Raw genomic sequence first — 22,506 nt, forward strand, 5'->3', positions numbered from 1 at the left:
TTGCAACATCAGCGCCCAGCAGCAAAGCTACGCTTCCGCCATTTTGGACTGAAAAAGCGACGCCAGTAAAACGTCCGCCAACAAAGTGCCGTACAAAAATAAAAAAAATTATTTCTATTCTGTTGTCATATTTCATGTCTCTACTGAAATGGCCTGTGTGTTTTCAGTCCAAAATGGCGGCTGTTGTAAAAAAAACAAAACACCGGAGTTTCGTCTCTTTGCTTCTATATCTTTGCTAATTGTGCTAAAAGCCACACTGCTAACAGAGCTAACAGTGTTAATCTGAGGGTGAACCGGAGGGTGGGTGCTACGCTTTCGCGATGGCGTTATCAGCGGTAACCGGCATAGGAGCGCAGTGCAGAGCGGCGGTCGTGAGCTAGCCAGTGCTACGGCGAACATGCACTAAAAGGCACGCGCTTCTGGCCCGGCTATGTCAACAAAGCACAGAGAAGCTCTGATCACAACACACACAGAGCAAGAGTAACTTCATTCTCTGCTCAGGTAGACATTACTCCTCTATATCTTTACATAGCAAATAGTTGTTTGCTGCTATATTAATGCTCTGGATATCGTATAAAACACCTTTAAGGTCAACAGAGAGTATCGTTATTAGCGAGAAAAGTCTAATCAAATGCAAATCTTTTTCTTTTTCTGCAAATCTATTCAAGTACTATTGGGCCCGGGTCTACAGACAAAGAGTCAGGGGTTAAACTGGGAGCGAGCAGGACAGACACCAGCAGCCGACCAACACACAGTGAAATTACAGAATCATCAGATTTTTATTTGGTTCATAAAGAGACAAAAAGCTTTTTTTTTGTTGTTTTTACGGTGAGCTGAGCAAGCCCGCCTCTTCTCATTATGGTAGAACTAATCCCAATTTAACCCCTGGATTTACATTCATGTGAACGTGAAAGCGTATAATTAAGACCTAACAAGTGACAAGACAGTCAAAACAGTTGCAAGGCTTCATGCAGTGCTACCTCATAAGATTCACATTGATTCTACTGTTGAGAGAAACTAAATTATTTAAGCATTTTGCGTGATGGTTTAGTCATGACTCTATTGATTGTAAAGCAAGTGTATCCATCTTATTTAAAAAATACAAAAGCTGTGATCTTCGTGTACATGTGTCACATATAGTTATCTATGAGAAGCTAATGCGGTTTGCAATATGGTCGCTGCTCTAATCAGCCGCTTTGTCTCCGTGCTTTATTTTAAACTTAATGCACATCTCTAACACTGCTCAACTGTTACTGATAGAAAGACTTGTGTGACTAAAGATATGAGCACATTATGAAGTCTAAGAAAGCACAGACACTTGTTATGATTGAATCCGGTAGTGCTTACAAGCTTACATGCAGTTAATGGTTTGAGATGATATAGAGAACCAAAAAAACAATAAATACATTGTATAAAACATAATTTCATATCAATATATTAAAATACTATTTAAAATAATATCTTAGACAATATTGCAATATGAAATTGACCGATAAATAGTTGGTAGGCCTGCACAGAGAAATATATACTGTATATATATATTTAAGTATCTGTGTCCTTCATAGTTTGCTGTTTTGACTTAAATGATTTCCAGATTTCCCCCAGCGGGTAGCAGTACAATCCAGAGAGCTAATACATTTTCTTTTTTATCCCCCCCAACAATAATAACAATGAACTTACAGTACACAGTCCCATAATAAAGATATACATACTGAATACAATATAAATGTCAAGACAGAAAAATAGAAAAATATCAATAGAAATCAAAAGTCAAATACATATCAGAGAAAGTATACAGAGTAAAGTGTACTTATGAGTCTTTGTGGTTCTTGTTGTTGTAGCTGGAGCTTGTATTGGCTCTCATTGTTGGTATATTGGCTGTGTACTTCTTTTTTTTCCCAGTCCCAACACACACACACACACACACACACACCACCCACACGGACAGTAACACACATCTGCAAATACAGACACATGCAATGGCACACATGCCTGCACAGATACAGGTGTGTACTCACCCACACTCACACACACATACATACACGCACACACACACAGCTCACATGACCGTGCAGCACTTGCAGGACTGTTTCTTCTCCTTCTCCTTCTCTGCATCCTCTCCGCCTCCGTTGGCCTTTTCTTTCTCCGCCATGCTTCCGTTCGGCGGAGCCTGCTCATCTGTGGCCGCCTCTCCTCCCGCCTTCGCCTCCCCGTCCTCGATGACAACGAACTCGGCCTTGACGTTGCCGTCCACCCCTTCCATCCCCAAGGCCGTGCGGGTCTCCTGCTCCTCCTCCACCGTTTTGTAGCCCATGAACACCAGGGTGACGGGGTTGTCCGCGCTAGCCTGGTCAGGACTGGGACCCAGGAGCTTGGCCTCAATCCCCGTCACCTCTCTCTTGGGGGTCTGGCCGGAGCTCTGCACTACTCCGTTCTCACCTATAGGGAGCACCAGAGTATCATTGAGAGAGGTTAGGGGAGAAGAAGGTGAAGTCAGAGAGACAAAGACAGAGAGGAAATATTGTTTTAATTACCTCCGGCGGAGAGGAACAATTTATTAGAGCAAATGAAAAGGCCATTATTAGCTCTCTCGTTCTTTCCGACACAGGTGTCCAGGCTGCGTTGCCATGGTTTCCCTGTGTGATCATATGTTGCCATGGGTACTGAACTTACCTCCATTTTCTTTGGCCACACCCTTGGCTGGAGCGTCTGTCTCCAGATCTTCAATCTCTTGCTCCAGCCTGGCTCAGAAACACACACACACACACACACACCACATGTGAAAATTAATTATTTAAATGAATCTGTAATTAATTTACACCACAGAGACTTTAATACTATATATAAGCAAACTGAGTATATGATCAGTTCTACAAAAAATAATGACCAAGATGTGTTCCTTAAATACTTTATCTAGATGACCATGTTAGCCACAGTGCCATTTCTAGTTAACCCATTTGTGCCCAAAGACTATATTTAGTATGATGAGGAAAAATGACACAACATTTGTTCTGATTGGTCAAAAGTCTTGAAATTTTGTACCATCATACTTTGAGCAAGTATCTAACAGTACGACTTTGACATTTTTAGATCACATGAAAAATCACACTTTCATTAATAGTCAAAGTCAGGATTTTTGAAAAATGAGGAAAGACAGTAACATTGTTTATTAAATGTATGAATGAATGTATGAAATATGGAAAACACACTGCATATGTGTGCATATCTTTTTATATTCAACTTGTTATGAGTTCATATATACCAAATGCTTCATTGTGCTCCTTGTAGTTTTATGAGATACAGACATTTTCTTATCATACTATACTTAGTATTTGGGCACATGGGACTACTGTTTTTTTCCTAAAATGTAACGTCTATTGCAAAACAGTAGTCCCATCATGTGCCCAAAAACGCACTTTTCAGCCAAATGGTTTGACCGATTTTGAAAATTTCTTCACATTTGTGCTTATGCAAGCCCAGAGAACGCTTCCACCAAAGGAAAATAAAGTTGCAGGCACAGATGGGTTAAAGGCAATATTAAGATGTACAAAAATACTGACCAGTTGTTCATAATGCAATCTACCTATGCTTTGACATGGCACTCAGACATATACAGACTGGAATCAGATTTATTTTATCAAGCTCAAATACCACATGAATAAATCACAATTATTTATGGCTTCAATGACCGATTTCCCAAGATTTGTCTCAGCCTGGATACTTAAATTGGATTACATCCCCTGTAATGCAATGCATAACCGTCACATGACATTAAATCAGTGTGATGATGTTTATCTAGTGTGATATAAGAATTATATTCCATGATTAATGTAGATGTGGCTTGAAGAATGAGAGGATACATCTTCATTCGTCCTGCAGCTTTAAAAATGCACCAGCTGATGAGCGCATGCATGCCTCCATCTTTACCATGACAACCACACATAGTTGACCCGTTCACTTGCAGATAAAACAACATTCTGGACTGTCTGTTTCAGAGATTTGGGTTTTTGAAAATGCTGACCTGAGGATGACCTGCTCCAGGAGTTTGGTCTTCACCTCGTCGTCATGCAGACGCTGCTGAGTCTCCTCCTCCGCCGGAGCGCCATCCAGCAACCAGCGCTCCCTCATTACCTTCGACTGCAAGAGGACATCACAAATATCAACATGTTGTTGTTGAGAAAGAACATGGAGAAAAGGCATTAAGTCATTTTTGTATAATTTCTAAATGTAACAGTAGGGGTGGGGACAAAATTGATACAGCATAGTATCGTGATATTTTGCGTTGCAATATTGTATCGATACACGGACGTCAAGTATCGATCTTCTATTGTATAAACTATTAACCTCTTAACAATCTGACGAATATACTGGTATCATATGACCTAAGGAAAATGATTAGTACCAACCATGTCATGTTAGCTTGTTGGAAAGAACACTAAATAACACTCCAAAGTTACGCTAAGTTTTGAGGAAAAACTGGCATGCCCATTTTCAAAGGGGTCCCTTGACCTCTGACCTCAAGATATGTGAATGAAGACTCTGAGATGAACAGAGTAAAAACTGTATTAGATAAAACAGATGTTGACAAACTGCATGATTTGCAGTTAAAGAAAGGTAATAAATCGCAATATATCTTATCGCAAAATGTTTCAAATCACAATAAGATTGTATCGTGACTTACGTATCGTGATAATATCGCATCTTGGGGCCTCTGCTGATTCCCACCCCTATGTAACAGTATTAAAAATAAGAACCCCTTTTTACTATAATTTCCCCCCGTTTGGTGTATGAGTGTGTATGTCAGCTATAATGAAAAGAGCATAAGCAGGCAGGGGGCTTTTGATCATTCCTTTCTTTCATCAGGAGCAGTTGATTAATTCATTAGCAGAACTTCAATCACCCACAATGCAGCACGTTCTCACCCTCTCTCTCACTTGGACGTCAGTGTAATTTCTTTCAGAAGAAGAGATTAGCGGTATTTTGACCAAGAACGACAAGTCCTTTTAGCTAATCTACAACAGAAATCCAGCCGCGAGTGCGTCCAGCACTTCTCTGCTGACTGCTGCCACTCGGACTCTGATTCTGTCACATACTTCAAACGCTGCCAACTTGTTGTTGCCAAGTGGACTATGGCATCCAGCCAGGGCATCAAAAGCTTCTGGCATTGAAGAGGAAAATCCAAAGTATTGATATAATTCTCCTATTATATACTCAATTGAGCATGGGGTTTGGAAATCTAGATAAGAAAGAAATGGTTCTAATCTTAAACCGCATCAAACATTTCCTGGAGTTTGACAGTAATCTTTATGGGCTAGTTGAGAGCACTGACTGTGACTAAATATACTGATTGTTAACTGTTAGTATCATTATAATTAGATAAAGTTAATTCTAGGACAAGATAATTAAATACTCCCATATGAATTGAAATGAAGAACAACATGGGAGTAAAATGTATATATTTTGTTCTGAGTTGGATTCGTCACTTCTTTATCTCTTCTTCAGTCTATGTTTGTTTCCTTTATCAATTTCCAAACAGCCTTGTATCCTTATCTTGACTCCCCATCCACATTCCCTCCTGCAGATAGGCTAATATCAAAGCAAATACTTGGCATGCTCTGAGGTAAATATAACAGTGTGTGTCTTACTCGCAGCTGTTAGACCGTGCAATGAAATTTAGCCCTGCTTGGCCATATGGAAAAGTGTTAGAAAAAAAAACTCTTGCTTTCACGAGTTGGACTGAAAATCTGGACCTGTGCTTGAAGTGAATTCCTCTCCAGTGATGCAAGAATTTCAACAGCAAAACTCCCCCCTGGTTTTTTTTTTTCTTCTCCGCCCCTTCCTCTCTCTCGTATGCATCTCTATCCGTCATAAAGTTCATGAACTTTTTGCTTTGTCCACTGAATAAGGTTGTAAATGTCAGGTTGTATTTCCCTCAATATCAATCTGTGTGTGTAATCTGTTTTTAGAAATGCCTGTTGTTCTATTTCAACTCTCCCTTTTCTCCATTGAGTAACTCAGCTCCAGACATCCAGCTCAATAGAGCTTTACAGCACACACACTCTCACGGTGTAATTCAACACTCTTCATACCCCGGCCCTGCATGGTCTCTGGGGCACTGAATCTAACCCTGCTTCTCTCTCTCTCTCTCTCGCCACACCCTACTATCCAAAACGCCTGACATCACTTAATGTACTCACTCATGCGCACTCACACGTGCACACACGCACACACACCAGTCTGTGTGAACGGTCATAAAGCTGGAGCGCTGAAGTTACGTCTCTCTCTATTGTTCTTTAGAGTAAAAGCTGCTAACGTAGCAGACAAAGGGCGGAACTGTGAAACACACACTCACACACACGCACACACACACACACCTCCAAATGTACTGAGCAGCTGTCGCAAAAACAGCTTTATTTCAAAATTCAATTGGCAATCTTTCCTTCTACAAAGTGAAATCCCAAAACTATTTGGTTTCTCCCTAATAAAGCTTATCCTCACGATGTAATTCTTCTTATTTGACCAACTATTTTCATTCTTTGAAAGAATAGTTCAACATTTTGGAAAAAAGCTTTCTTGCTTTGAACTAGATGACAAGATTGACACCACTCTCTAATGTCTGTACAGTCAGCCGATTAGACTGGTGTCAGGCTATTAAATAGGCGTTATCTGTCGCTATAAGCACCATAGATGTGGGTCAATAGGGGCCTATGGCACCCACTAGTAGGTGTTATCATCTATTCACATGGTAGATTACCAAGAGAAGGTATAAAAGAAAACAACAGAGAGGTCAAGACAAAGGGTTTTCACCCAGGAGGCTGAGGTTTGCATCCCGTGTAAAACCAACAATGTCTAGTTGTCTGTGTTTATAAGCGTTAAGTTTCACTTTTGAAACGTAGTTACAGTATATTAAGCCAAAATTGCGATGTTTTTCACTAGACACTAAAGTGTTTTTGTTGCCTAAACCAAAAAAAGTCGGAATTTTGTTGCCTAAAACTAAAAGGCCTTTTTGTTTATGTTTCATTCAGTTTTACGTGTTTGGACGTGTCGCTTTTAGGTTTCACTTTCACTTTTACCACGTAGTAGGCGTAGTAGGCCCCTACTGACCCACATCTATGGTGCTTATAGTGACCGGTAATGGCTATTTAGTGGCCTGATTACAGTCAAATCAGGTGGTACGGTGAATATTAAACTACAGCCATGAGATGGTTAGCTTAGCTTAGCACAAACACTGGAAACAGGGGGAAACAGCTAGCTTGACTTTAAGTTTGTGCTTTTAATAACTTTGTAGAAGTATGTCAATGGTAAATATTAGTCATTTCATATTGGAACATTAGTTTCCATATGCTCCCCTTTAAACTGTTATGTGTTTCACATATTTCTGGAGTATATTGACATTCAGAGGTTTTAATTAAAGAGGCTGCCAGCTGCTGCATGCATAATCATATCTGCCATGGCTGGCTAATTAAAAACATAACTCCTATTAATGCCTTTTGTGTTAAAAACATTGTATATTACCTCATCTCACCACTTTGTCAGAACTGTTGAAAGTGTGACTGTGTGTGTATATGATCCTGCATTAGTGTGATTTAATGGTACGGCAGGTTCACCCTCGTAAAACTGTGGCATGTAAACGGAGACATTTATTGGGTTTTCCACATAAAAGCCGCTTGTGGAAAAGCAACACTTGCTGTGGTTTTCACAAAGAGCCTTCTAATGGTCCTGTACAGCGTGATTACGCTTCCCCTCGGTGTATCTATGTGTGTGTGTGTGAGACGAAAGCGGGGTGCGGTGGGAGTAAGAGCCCTTTCCTGTTGGTGGGAGTGGGACAAAAATCTGTTTCCTCTGCCAAAGCCCTCCGCATTGTCCGAGGCTTCTGTGTTCTTTCATGAAGCCACGCACACAAAGACGAACACGCACACGTAGAGATACACACTTACGAAGGTTTGCTCTGAAAATAGAAAAAGTGGGAGCACGCAAGGGCAATAGCACGCAGGTCACACGTCTGCACCGGTGCATACACACCGCAACCTTTGCTCGTATCTGTGACCTGCACAATTGTCCGGCTGAAATAGCTTTGATAGTGCTGACACATACGCCGACAAAAGCCTCGGCGCTGATATAATGAGTGTGTGTCCACATACACGTAGATAGATTTGAATGTGTGTTTAAGGGAGTGTGTGTGTGTGTGTATAAACAGCGTGTGGAGGAGCTGCCGGTGTTATCTGCCGTCCATTCTGAACATACCGGGACACCAGCCGTCAGGGGAGTATCTCACTATGTGGGACTGATAGATTTACAAGGAATTGCTGAGTTTAATTTTGTTATTTGGGTGTCTAAACACTGCTCCCATGTAGAGCGTAATTCCCAGAAAGCACAGAGCTGACTGGCAGTATTTCAGCTTTGTTTCAGGTTCTGGTGAGAGTAAGGGAGAGGCATGTAGGAGTTCAGGTTACACCTGCAAAGAGTTGTGTTCATAAATACATTAATCTTATCAGTGTGAGGGCTCCAGTACATTTCAAACAAAGTGGGATTGGAGTGTTCTCAGAGGATTTCGAATACAGTGCAAATACACCAGTTTACTCAAGATTGTTGAATTTGCGAGGGCATGGATGTATTATAAGAACTGGATACTGGACCTCAGGGTGGCGCTTATTCAGTCCTATGAGAATTGCTCACCTGGTGCATACGCCAAAAACGTTTTCGGGGTATGCTGCCCACTGAATATGTGCAGTAGTGTTTTTTTTTTGCAAATCAATTGCTCTCTAAATGCGAGTGTAGGGAGGTGGAGAGAGAGTCTGTAACTATAACTGTATATATAAAATGATATAAGAGGCGATGGATTATTTACACAATATTATCATATATGTATTACTAACATGATATCAATATTTCATTTTTTAATACCACGGTTATCGTCAATACCACTTTATCATGACACCCCTATTCTGAATCTTTTTGACCAAATCACACACATTCAGGCTATGATATGTGATCTTCTTTTGATAATTAATGTAATAACTAATGTAATATTTGACATTAAGGGGCTCACGTGGAGGCCCGCCTCTCACTTTGAAAACCTCTGCTATAGTGCATTTGTTCCTATAATAATCCAAACAGGATGGACAGAGTTTCGTAGCTACAGATGAGGATTGTGGATGAGGGTATTTTGGGTCGGTTTATACTAGGAAAGAACTGGTTCGTACAACGTGTAGTCCAAGCACGTTGGAAATCAAAAGCTTTTATAGCCTGTTTTTCTGGCCGTCGTAGAGAGGGGGGAGACATGACACCGTTCAAATATGGGGATAACTGTGACAGTCTGCTAAGAACATCTACTTTCCTGCTGTCTTTTATTGTTCTTTACTGATTCAATGTGTGTATAAGTGCAACCGTGATGAATACAGGTAGCCTACTCTAATGCATTGTTGTAATATTCTTGAGGTGTTGTGAATGAAACTGAAGCTTTACAGTGTGGATAATAACGTTTGATTCAGGGACCTGAATGGATTCCTACCTAAGGTGTAGAGGTCAAATGGAAACATGTGTCCCAAGCCTGCTGCTAAGGACATTAAAGTAGTAGGAAAGGGAAGCTTGTCCAAATCATTGCACAGTTTCCTTCCCTCTGCAAAGGACATCCCAGTGTTTGATTTTGTTTGTTGCGAGCTGCCATTACAATGTAAAGCTGCAATAAAGAAAAGCATCCCAACCCCACTAACTGTGCTGTAACTAACTCTGAAATATTAGCAAACTCCACCTGTTTGCAGACAATATCTTACATTATTGTGACGTTTTATTTTCAAATAACCCAACTGCAGCGAAATGATTCTCACAAGTACAGTAGTACAAATAGGGCAATGTGTGAAATGTAAATGTGTATGCACGTGGGAGTGAGCGTGTGCATACCTTGAGATGCTGGAGTTGCCGTCGGTCATCATCCAGCTGCCTCCTCTTATTTTCAATCTCTGTCTGCTTCTTCCTTTTCTCCTGTTACAAGACACACATCACGATTACTCTGCAAGTGCACAACACATTACTAAGAACCTGATGACACAGATGTTTTTATCAAACACCACTCTGTGTCTTTAACAGGGCCGGGTGCCAAATTTATTAGCTATTAGAAGTGAAACGCAGGTATCTTATCGACATCAAAACATACCCAGCCCTCGTCTTTAATGGTATCGCTGATGATTTAATGGACACTTTTGATGACTGAGTACATTATGCGCCAGTCAATGTAATTGCTTACTCTTGTAGAGTAAGAGAGAAAGAGTGGGAATCTGGTGTAAAGTTACTGTATGCACTCTATATGTCAAGTCAATTTGAAGTCAATTTGAAGTTTATGTTGCTATCCTAACATTGTTGATAAATTGTATTTATCATACTACATTACACTTCTATATGGAGGCCATTTCTGTTGGAATTTCAAAGCTTTGACATTTCAGTATGTTCAGATTAAAGGTCCCATATTTTCTTTTATTAGAATGCAGGTTGAAGTGCAACATAATACTGTGAAAGTATCAAAAAGCTCAATCCATGGAGAAATACATACAGCCCATATTCAAAAACTGTGCCTTTAAACGAGCCGTCAGGATTTCTGTACATTTCTGATGTCACATATATACAATATATTATGCTGTGTTCACACTACCAGCGACACAGCAACAGGCTACAAGTCATTTTCAAAGGAAGCCGGTGACATGAAGCTACAAACTGACACCCAACACTTGCCGCTGCATGACGCGCTACAAATAAAGTTGAGCTGGTCTCAACTTTATTATGACGTGGCGACGCATCAACCAATCACATGTTTTTGTATCACCCAGTTCCATTCCATCTAAAAAAAAAATACCGTTAGCCAGTCCCCAGTGCTATTCACCGACAAAACTATGTTAACAAGGGCTTGAGCAACACTTCAACGGCGACTTGCCGACAATGAAGCTGGCCACGCTGGCCGTTTTGTTGCTTTTGCGAACATAGCATTACAGTTTAAAACATAAACTAGGGCTGCACAATTAATCGAATATTAATTACAATCACTATTTTGGCTTCCCACAATTAAATGAACATGATCGCCTGCGATATTGACGTTTAAAATGCGCGTTCTGCTCATAGAAAACTCTGCTGCATAAATCAAGCGCTTCCTAAACAAACAGCCAGCCACCAGCCGGTGACCAAGATGTTTTGGCTTCACTTTTGGGTACAGATGTTATCCATACAACCAATGTGTTTATGAATAAATCAAGAGCATAAATTGTTTATCTAGCTCTTAATGTTGGTAATTTTGCTCTTGAAGTGCACCAGACGTAAGCACTTAACTTAAAAATGTTGCTAACAAAAGGGTAGGGTGAATATTCCTGTATTTTTTCATATTGCAATATATGTAGCAGAAAAAAGATAAATATTGCAATGATGTTTTTTCCAACATCGTGCAGTCCTAATTTGTACATTAACAGGGCTGTAGCACAGCATGGAAGTAAAAAACAGTGCTCTGTTTATTTTAATGTGAAAGCGAAATAAAATATGTTGTCGCTAAAATCAATGAATAATCGTGATGAATAATTGTGATCTCAGTATTGATTAAAAATGATCATTTCGGCCATAATCGTGCAGCCCTAACATAAACATTCAAAATGTGTCCCAGTTTATTTCCGCTTGCAGTGTATGTCAAAGACATCAGCTGACAGGAAGTAAACGTGGACCTAACCTGTTGCCTAGCAATGCAATTCTGTTGAAATGCGCTCAAACAGAGCATTTTAGACAGACAGTATGAGGAAAATAAAGCATTTCTTGAACATAACAGCATGTAAACATGTTCTAGTAGAAACATAAAATACAAGTATGAAACTGAAAATGTGTATAATATGGGACCTTCAAATCATTGTGTAATTGACTGTAATGATTTTATAAAACCACTCACAACAAACCAAATGCAAATGCGTCTCAGTAACTGTGTCTGCCATAAATTCTAAATGTTTTGTGAAAATTTTATCCCAACATATAATTATACAGGACAGAAACCTAAAAAATGTGTCTGAAAAGACAAAGAGAGAGGATCAAACAGACCGAAAGGATGAAAAGACCGATAGAGAGAGAGAGAGAGACAGGGAGGAGAGACACCGCTGCATTAGCTTTCGATGTCCTCTAATGGGTGAAGGAGATGGGATCTAAAAGGTTGAGTCATTAAGACGGGCGGTCAGATCCTGACAAGCAGCAATGATTTGTTGTTTCTGCAGCCATCACTGTGCCCTGATGTGCACTCTGGATGTGTGTGTGTGTGAGACAGAAAGGAAGAGACAGACTGTGTGTGTGTGTGTGCAAATAACTTACAGCGATGGCCTGGAGTCTCTCCTCTTGTGACACCTCAGCCATCCTGCAGGAAAGAAAGAGAGAGAGAGTTATTCAACCACACATGACCACCAACATCAGACATGACACACAGTGACAAACAACTTTTTCCTCACATTCGCCCACCAGCCATTTACCTTCCAAAGACTTCCTGGTGACTGAGGTTAAATATCTGTCTGCTCGCACTAAATCAGTGTCTCTTTCCTGTCAGGGAGAGTCAGTGAAGGCATGCTAATGTGCTAGCAGGACGCTGCTGGAGATTCCTGCTCTAATAGGTTCCAGACCGGAGCTCCGGGACGGAGGATGGACGGAAGCAGAGCTGAAGCGAGAGTAGAGGGACTGAGACGGGACAAAGCTATCATAGTATCAGAGCCACTTAAAAAACAAGTTTTATATTTTTTATTCTGTAGTTAATGTCTGACATCATCTATTCCAAATAGATCATTGTTCACCGTGAGCTCTGACATCAGTCAAAGAAGATCTATTTATAATACGAATTGGCTTATCATATCTGAAATGACATTCCTATGTATATACAATACAGGGGTGTTATTTTCATTTCAACATTGGAGGAAGGTATTTACTGGGGAGTGCCCAAAGCCATATTAGTCTCCTTCAGTGAGGGCTGTGTGTTCTTAACGGTATACTATGAGTGTGATACACTCCATAGTACTATATATAAAATGTTTCCACTGAACATGAGTTAGCTGGCAAAAAAATGGATGCAAGTGTTGTTCCTGAACAAGTGTGCACAGACTAGGGCTGGGCAATATATCGATATTATATTGATATCGTGATATGAGACTAGACATTGCCTTAGATTTTGGATATTGTAATATCGTAATATGGCACAAGTGTTATCTTTTCCTGTTTTTAAAGACTGTATTACAGTAAATTGATGCAATGTTCTGAACTTACAGACTGTTTTTGCTGTTCTATTATTTGCCTTTCACACGTTTTGTCATTATATCCATATTACTGATGATTTCTTATCAAAAATCTCATTGTGTAAGTATTTTGTGAAATAACCAACCCTACAATATCGTTTTTCTCCATATCGTCCAGCCGTAGACTGTTTTTCTTATTAAAACTAAATCCGATGAAAGTCTTATGATGAAATTAAGATTAGAGCTGAAACAATTGCTGATGAATTGTGAAGACGTGACACTTTTATTTGGTTTGTATCATTGTAAACTGAATATTTTTGGGTTTTAAACTGTTGGTTGGACAAGACAAAAACATCACTTTGGAATCTGGGAAACTATGATGGACATTTTTCACAGTTTTCTGACACCACACTTTATAGACCAAACGATTCATCAAGTACTTGAGAAATGATAGTGAATAGTTGTAGTCCTAATTATGATATCACAATTTTACATTTAAGACAAATGGATGAGGTAAAGTGTAATGTCTCTATTTGAATTAATGTACGAGGACTTTCATAACCTAATTACCTACGATACCACATTAACTTTCAAGCATGGTTGAGATTGTCTCCAGCGATTTAATAAAGTTAATTAAGGGAGACAAATGTTTAATATAGAAATTATAAAGGATGACATGTGTCACCTTTGCATAGATAGCCTGAAAAAAATGTGCTTCCTACAGATTGGAGGTGGTGCATGAAGCGCACAAAGTGGCCACAGCCCTCTTAGCAGCAGTGTGCCTTTTCCAGCCCAAACTAAAACTGTATCACAACACATATGGGACTCGGATTTCTCTGCACTGGTCCAATCCAAACTCTTGCAACAACAACTATGACACAACAACTCTACATAACTTCCCCCCCACCGACCCACCCCTCTGCAGCGCCAATAAAAATGTGTTAAAACTGTTTGATCGTGTCACTCCTGCTGATGAGTGGCCAGGACACCCACTGTTACTGTGAAGTTGCTTGCATCATTTCCCAAACTGAGTACTCACAAAGCTCGGATTGTGAACGTATCAATAGAGCAAATTATTCCTGTCTTGCCCTTGCTGTAGGGTCGGTCCGATTGCTACACTTATTTCCCATACAAAGGCATGTAAATGCAACAACACTGGCTCCTCTCAAATCATAAAGAAGCATATTTCCTGTCATGCTTGTAAGTCAGCTGTCCAATCACAGCAGGACCTCTGGGGGGGTATTATACACTGTATGCATACACACACTTCTGGCACACATATTCAAACACAACACTGCTCTCTGCTCTTCTACCAAACCACATTACCATCACATGGAGACCCTCCGGAGAAAAACCACAATCATCTGATTAACCGCGCACAAAAACACACACACACACATACTGTTCAGACACATTCTTTCGAATTTTTGCCTTCCCCACTGATCCAGCACAAACAGGAAGAACGAAAAAACATCTGTAAAATCAGTAAAATGAGCCTGAATAAGGGAAGCCAGCACTGTCACATTCATCAATCAATAATAAAATACAGCTCCAAATTCAAAAGTACATTATGTTGTTAGGTGTGTTTTATAACTTATTTTTCTCCCTTAGTCTCCGTCCCTTCCCAGCCCTCAGGTTACAACGGAAGCAGGGCGGTTAGCTGACTGAGCATCTGGATCAGTTCATCAGTGGTATGAAGGAGGCCTGGAAGCACCGGCTGACCATCCTGACCTGCGAGAGGTCACAGCGAGCATCATCAGAGACCCAAAGCGTATAGCTATGACGGATGGAAACTGACGGAACGAGTGACATGTTTTTCTATTATGTTAATAATGTCTGTTAGATACATCAGTTGTTAAAACATGCAGGCCACTTTTTTTTCCTCTGAATAAACCAGCTGACACTGTAAATCCCAAATCACTACTCAAAAGTTTATTGGCAACAGCTTGAACACAAAACGTCCCAGTATAGCAACATGAGAGTTATGAACACCTGACAGAAAATAAAAGTCTCACGGCTCTTAAATTTTCTCTCCACTCAAAAGAACTTTTAACCACATAATTTGTGTTTGAACACTGAATTTGGTCGTATTAACAAGGAATATATAGTGTATATGATAGAGTGATCAGAACACAGAAGGTTTATTTTATGGCAACTAAACATAAACAACCCAACAAACACAGGGCTTTCATCCAGGAGATCGCTGTCCGTGCGATAAGTTTCATTTTCACTTTACAATCAGCTGGTTGTTCATGTCCTGTATTCACAACGTTCAGTTTCATTTTCACTTCACAAATGTAGTCATTTTAAGCCCAACCAATGATTTTGTTGCCTAAACCTAAAGTGACGCCAAGGGGCGTGACAAAGCAGCAGTATGTGATGAGTTGGGATGAGAACATGTTGGAACTACCTTTGCAAAGGTGCACCATATTTTTCTCACAAGCCAATCAGAGCAGACTGGGCTTTTTCAGGAGGGGGTCTTAAAGAAACAGGCGCTAAAACGGAGACAGAGGGTGAATACGGGTATATTCAGACAGACACTATGAGAAAAATAATGTTTTGAGCATTAAAGCATGTAAACATGTTCTAGTAGAAATCTAAATTACAAATATGAAACTGAAAATGAGCATGATATGTCCCCTTTAAGTCAACTTAACATAAAATTGTCCAGCTACTAATTTGTCAGCGTAATTAACCAAAATGTTTAAAGTTATGTTGACACAACTTTTAACATGCAAGTTTAAACAATAGATTTTATTTCTTGGTAAGTGTTAACACTTACAGATAATGCTGAGCACATTTTCCAGAGCCGTTTATGAGGATCTAATTGGAGCTGGGTATCGTTTGAAATGTTTTTTACTCTGATGACTACCGACGTGTTTTTCTGCAGAAACCCTTTCTCTATTTAAGAAAATAAAACTTTTCAAATTCACTAGTGTTTAATTTAGTCTTTATATGAGATATTTGCCTAAATAAAATAGTCTATAATCATCAACAAGTTGCCTGAAAAAAGAAAGTTCATCCTTGATTTTGGGACTGGTAAACTCAAGGTCCACTTATTAGCTTTTTCCAGAGCTTTCAACTGTTTTAGCTGCTATTGCCATATACTGTATGTCACAACTGAGCAAAGTATTATCTGATGAAGACAGTGAGATACAGTGGAAAATTCTGCCAAAAGCAGGCAAAAAGTTGAACTTGAGTTAAGACTACTTTGTCGAATCAAAAGTGAGATTAAAAAAAAATCCTCAACCCTCAGCGACAGTGAAAAATCCATTGAGATCAAAACTATCTAGTTCAAAGTTAACAACAGATATCCACTGGACCAACTGAGGGGTTAAGTGCACACATTTCCCAAGCTTGTCCCAACACTCAAACCTAAATCTCAACCTCTAACCTCGAGGCTACACAGCTGTAATGATTTTTTTATGATGTATTGGAAAAGAATATGTCCGCCTTGTTGGAACATCGTTGGCCTAAATATCCTGCTGCTGCTCTCATAAATTATGGACAAACCAGGAGAAAGGAAAGCAGACACAAAGACAAGCATCTTTGCAGCACGGTTAGTAGAGTAATTACATTTGTGAGCGAGAAAGGAAGACATCCAGGGAGTCGGCTCACAGACCGGCCAGCAGAAACATATTGAGACAGATAAATATAGATCAAGATTATCAGCCAGGCAAGGACTGAGGGAGGAAGCTGTCTGCATACAAACAACAAACTAAAACTAGGGATGTTTTAGTCAATATGTCAAGGCAGGTTCACGGCAGAAGAAGAAGAAGAAGTCGGGGAAACGGACTAATGACCGGCCCTATTCCCTGTTGAGTGCACTGCTGTTGTAGCATTTCCAGGAACACATTAACTGCCTGCATCGAGCACCAGCATCCTCTTCTAATAGCATCATGTTCCTCTGGCACCAGCAGTCACTTTACACATTCCCTATCTGGGCCTGAAATGCCTTAAAAGTGATTACCTTAATGCCCATGGAGCTCAGTGAATGATAATCCTGCTGGGCGTCTTTGTTTAGGGATATCATGATAACCTAAAGCCCCACCCGGATTTAAAACTTTCCTTTGCAAGGTGAGAAGAAAAGACTGAATTGGCAGGATGTACATCATATGTTCACCTAAAATTATTGTTCTTGCTGCAACAAAAACGTCACTTTTTAAAGTTTGCTACCGCCATTTGCACTGATGTGTTCTGAAAAGTCGGTTAAGAAAATATTCATTATTTACGCTACACAGACTGGGAGTAAAAAGGTCAGCAAGTACACGCTGTACTGATCTGTACATGGGACTAGTAGTCACGCTGTGTGACTCTGGGACGGCCGCGGGCATCTATGTGTCGGTCGGCCGTAGTGCCAGATTACAACAGGTCTTATCACCCCTAATCTAGGATTATCTTAAACAAACAACCTGGAATTGGACTGACTCTGATCTCGGCCTCCCACGTTCACACATATTCAGATTATTATAGCATCTGTGCTTCATTAGATTGCACAATGAGTAAATAAAATAAAATAAATTAATTTAATACCTCACGCGGAGTTATTAAAGGACAAGTTCTATCTTTTTATATATGAAAGAACAAAACTAAAAATAAATTTATCCCACTAACAAGCATTGTCTGTGTAGTTAAAGCAGGATATAACTTATTTTTCTGTGCCAATGACCTCCATTGTATCCCAAAAACTATTTAAAACACACCAGTGAGCCACACTGTTGCACTGAATGCTAGGGGTGTAACAATACATCGACCTGGATCGATATATATCGATTCAACAATCCAGTATCATCAATGCAAAGTGAAAACAGCGCACCTCCTTCCTACAGAGCCCAGTAATAAAATTATCAAATCATATTTTAGTTGCTTTTTGGGAGTTTATATAAATGTAACTGATTGTGTTAAATGGGCATATGATATCTTCTCATATTGATCGCCCCTGAATTGAATAAAATTTGTATCGTGGCAGACTTATGATATCAGCAAATATCGTATTGCTTCCAAAGAATCAATATTATACCGTATTGTGATGAAACTTGTGATTAACAACCCTACTGAATGCCATAATCCTTCATTAAAATGAACCTGGGCACTGTAGTTTACTTTGAGTCAATTTCATAAACATCAAATCCAGCTGCCGTGAAGACTCAATAGCGCACCAAATCCACCGCTGAAATCCACTTTTCTTGAGTAACGTTTGCAAAAAACTACAGTGCCCAGATGTTTGAGAAAATTAGCTTTAAAAAATAAAAAAGTATATAATCATGACATGTTTTTTAAAGATTTTTGATTCAGTAGAAATGAAGGGGCTCAGGGCTGAGAGACACATTTGTTCTTGCAACCGATTTGACTTATCAGGCCATGAAATAGGCGTTATCTGACGCTATAAGCACCATAGATGTGGGTCAGTAGGGGCCTACTACGTTGTAAAAGTGAAAGCGAAACTTAAAAGTGACACGTTCTAACATATTGTAAAACTGCATTAAAAATTTAGGCAACAAAAATACTAAGCTTAGTTTAGGGGAAAAAAAATTGTTTTGGCTCAAAATAACTGTTTCAAAAGTGAAAGTGAAACTAAAGCCTTGTGAAAACAAAGCCAACTACACGTTGTTGGTTTCACAAGGCATGCAAACCCTGGTCTCTTTGGTGAAAACCCTGTGTTCTGTGTTTTGTGTCTCATCCATCGCCCCCAACCTCCACCCCATATGGAGTTTCAGGCTGTCTATACTTCAGCACCTAACTTCCGCTTCTGCCCCTGTCATACTCACTACGGTCGCTAGAGGTCGCTGTCTTGTTCTTTTGTACCTTTTTTCAGCAATTTACCATGTGAATAGATGATAAAACCTACTATTGGGCGTAGTAGGCATCTATTGACCCACATCTATGGTCCTTATAACAACTGAAAACGCCTATTTAATGGCCTGACAACAGTTGGATTGGTTGACTGCTGCAAACATATAGAATATCACCGGCCTAATCCTTTAAAGTGAACCATAACTGTTTAACTATATATGATTTGAATACTGAGGAAGAGCTCTGAAATGTCCCTGCACCACATACGTACATGAAGAACTGTTGGGAGCTTGTTGGCCAATAAGAAACCATCTCGTTAACCAATCAGAGAACAGAGGGGCAACATCTTACAATCAGAGTAACAGGTCTGTTATCACGCAGAACAAGATGATGAGACAAGTAGCCAAACAAACAAAACAGAAAAGACACAGAGAGAATAACATCAATTTTTTACACTATTCATATCACGTTACAAATGACAACAAATGACCCTGATAATGGCCTCTAATGGTTCCAGTTATACAACACTGGCATGCACAATCTACTTCCATTTCAACACTGTGTCTTGTGAAAGGGAAATGGGTTCACTCGGGTGTTAATTCATAACAGCAAGAACCTTTTAACTGATAATGCGCCGCCATAATGAAACTTCCCCAGCACACACACAAGCCTGTGTAGAAATCAGATGGAACTGAGAGGTCAAGGACAAATCTAATTACTTATTACTTACTATTATTCAAAATCTGGACGGACACAAGACAGTAATTGCTGGCTATTGTTGAATGAAAAAAGCATGTAGAGACAGACACAAAAAACACTGTCTGGCACAAAAATGTTTCCTCTTGAGAAAGAATGATGACTGAGAAAATGACTCTTGAGCTTAATGACCCGGGCCCTGCATTAGAAAACTGGAGAGAGTCTGGAAGAGGAAACTAATCTCAAATCCCCTTCACACTCGCTGAGCTGGAGTGGCACTTCTTTCTCCTCTCTACTCCCCACTTCCACATCTTCCTTCCTTCAGGCCAAAAGAGCGCAGGGACAACAATACTCCTCCCTGCCTTTCTGCCCTGGCCACACACACACATACACACAAGCACACACACACACAGCACAACTTCTCCACTACCATGCAGCTCTGCCTCCTTCTATCTGAAACATAAACAGCGCAGTGCCAATAAAAACTGGAGGAAGTCCGCTGAGGTCACATGTTAGTATTCCAGAGGTCAGAGGGCAAACCGCCTTTCTCCCCCCCCCAGAGGTCATCCCATAAACAGCTCTGTCAGTACAGAGGAAAGTGACATAGTGTGGAAGAAGACAAACGAGCAGCCACACACAGACTGAGACATGTGGGGTGCTGAGGAGGTCAGACAGGGTTGACAGTCAGTTCTGATGTCACACCAACAAGAACAGGATAATACAAGGTAATGAGCTTTGAGTCACTGTATCAAAGATCTTCTATTTAGCTATTACCTTGATGCAAGCTAACAAAGATCAACTATTTAGTCACTTACATAAAGTTAATGAAGGATTTGCAAAAGCCTGCATAAAAAAGCAGAGGCCGAAATACTGTCGTTTTTATCATTAGTCAAGCTCCAGAAGCGCTGGATCCTACCCATAATGCACCTACGCTAAAGACCCTCCCTGTAAATGCCCACGTCAGTGTAGTAATACTCGAGATTGGTCTCAATTTCACTTTTTGAAAGTCTCGGTCTCGCCATCGGCAGCATTTTTACCCGGTCTGGTTAATTTTATTTCAAGATCGGTCAAGAACACAACTGCAGGAATATTTCTAAATTTTATATGGCAATAAAAAAGGAGAATGGAGAGGAGTCATTTGTTTCGTGTTTTTATGGGAATGTGGATCTTTCAGATCATTTTTAGGAGCGTTTATGGTTTGCATGTTCTGCATTTTATCGTAAATGCATCATGCAGTGTGGGACTCCTACTGGTCTGGTCTTGGTCTTGACTCTGTCTCGCCCTGCCTTGGTCTTGTGGTGCCTTCAAATGCATATGAATGCCCGCCTCTTGTGGTATTCACCTAAGTGGAAAGTTTCCGAAAGCTCAGAGTTTATTTATTTTTCGGTGCATAATAAGTTAATATATTGTAATTTTAGTCGTACATTGTTTTTCTTCGTAATTTTATAATATGTCTGAGGAAAATGTTGATTCCCAACGGCCTCATCTTTTTTCTGTCATTTTGCCTTTGCATTTACTGCATTATGTTGCCCACTTGCTAAATTGTTAGCCTCTGTGGCTTCTAGACGCTGACAGTCACTTTAATATTGCCGTTGCTCAGCAGTGGTGTTCTCACAACTTAACCACTTGAATGCCAAGCATATCATGTACACGACCTCCCATGTTGTAAACACAAGCTCACAAGTTTCATTTGAAGGCACCATTGGTCTCAACCCCTCACTGTCTTGGTCTAGTTTCGTTCTCGATACACTCTGGTCTTGGTCATGACTTGGTCTCGGTTTAGGTGGTCTTGACTACAACACTGGCCCACGTTTCAAACTCCATGCCCCCAGTTTTTACACAGCCTTTGCGTGAAACCCAAACCCCCTAACACTCAAAGTGTGTAGTCATCGAGCCCAAGCTAAAATAACCCGGTCACATCATTAAGGATATGGGAGTGTTGTGACAGTTTAAAGTGGTAAAAAGATCTGGTTTAACTTTTTATAACTTTGACAAGCAGACAACTGTGTCACAAGTGCGTGGAACATGATTCAAATTTCAACCAATCTTTCCTTGAAGGCATTCATAATGTTTCTCTCATTTGTACACAAAAACAGTGACCCTAGTTATGTTAAGAATGAAAAAGAGAGCTTGTGAGTTGCCTACTAAGTGGCCGTGATTGATTTTTGGTATTGGAAAGTCACAAAAATTGTGGGACGCAGCCCCCCAAACCCGTGTTCGATCAAGTTCTGCCTTTACTTCTTTGTTATCGGTCCCTAACCTGACTAAAACCTTCTGTGCCAGTCCTCACGTGTCTTCCAGAAACCCCTCTCTTGTGAGTCCCGTCTCTTCTCCCTGGATTCCTCCTCATCAACTCGCCTCATTTCTTCACTCGACCTTCATTACTTCCACAACAATAAACCTTTACACTACAAATCTGTTCAGTCGTCATGTTTGCTTGTTCATTCTTTATATATCTAGAGAATGCGCGCAGAGTCTACAGCTCTTGTGACACTTTTATTGATCGCTGTGTTTGGATTACAGTCGCTGCATGGAGGTTCAGCTTGTAGACTGTAGAAAAGCATTTACATATACTGTTGCGTCTTTGATGTCACAGATAGGTCTGAGTTGGGATGTTCGATTCAGTGCTCAAAAAATCTAAATTTGGGCAACAGGGTGGAGCGACAACCACCACTGCTGACTGTGATGTAGAGGCCTTTTAACTCCCCACCTGCTTAACAATCTGTTCTGATTTACATGCTGCGTCACTACAAAGACAACAGATGCAGAAGTTTGTGAGCTTCTGGAC

At 40.2% G+C, this 22,506-nt stretch overlaps 1 protein-coding gene across 3 annotated transcripts in view; it reads right to left on the bottom strand.

Moving 5' to 3' along the window:
- Nucleotides 1-755: 755 nt before the first annotated feature.
- Nucleotides 756-22,506, bottom strand: part of palm1b (paralemmin 1b) — a 31,236-nt gene continuing 9,485 nt past the window's right edge. For 2 of the 3 annotated variants that reach the window (XM_037746886.1, XM_037746885.1), the window contains 5 exons: nt 12,325-12,367; nt 9,901-9,981; nt 4,022-4,137; nt 2,674-2,741; nt 756-2,439 (listed from right to left, as the gene is read on the bottom strand). In XM_037746886.1, coding sequence (XP_037602814.1) covers nt 2,060-2,439; nt 2,674-2,741; nt 4,022-4,137; nt 9,901-9,981; nt 12,325-12,367 — 688 coding nt within the window. In that variant the 3' untranslated portion in view covers nt 756-2,059. Of the gene's footprint in view, nt 2,440-2,673; nt 2,742-4,021; nt 4,138-9,900; nt 9,982-12,324; nt 12,368-12,479; nt 12,660-22,506 lie in introns of those variants that run through there. The other variant, XM_037746887.1, reaches the window with a different exon arrangement.

This window comes from Sebastes umbrosus, chromosome 16, assembly GCF_015220745.1.
Source record: "Sebastes umbrosus isolate fSebUmb1 chromosome 16, fSebUmb1.pri, whole genome shotgun sequence".
In the NCBI taxonomy this organism is placed as follows: Eukaryota; Metazoa; Chordata; class Actinopteri; order Perciformes; family Sebastidae; genus Sebastes; species Sebastes umbrosus.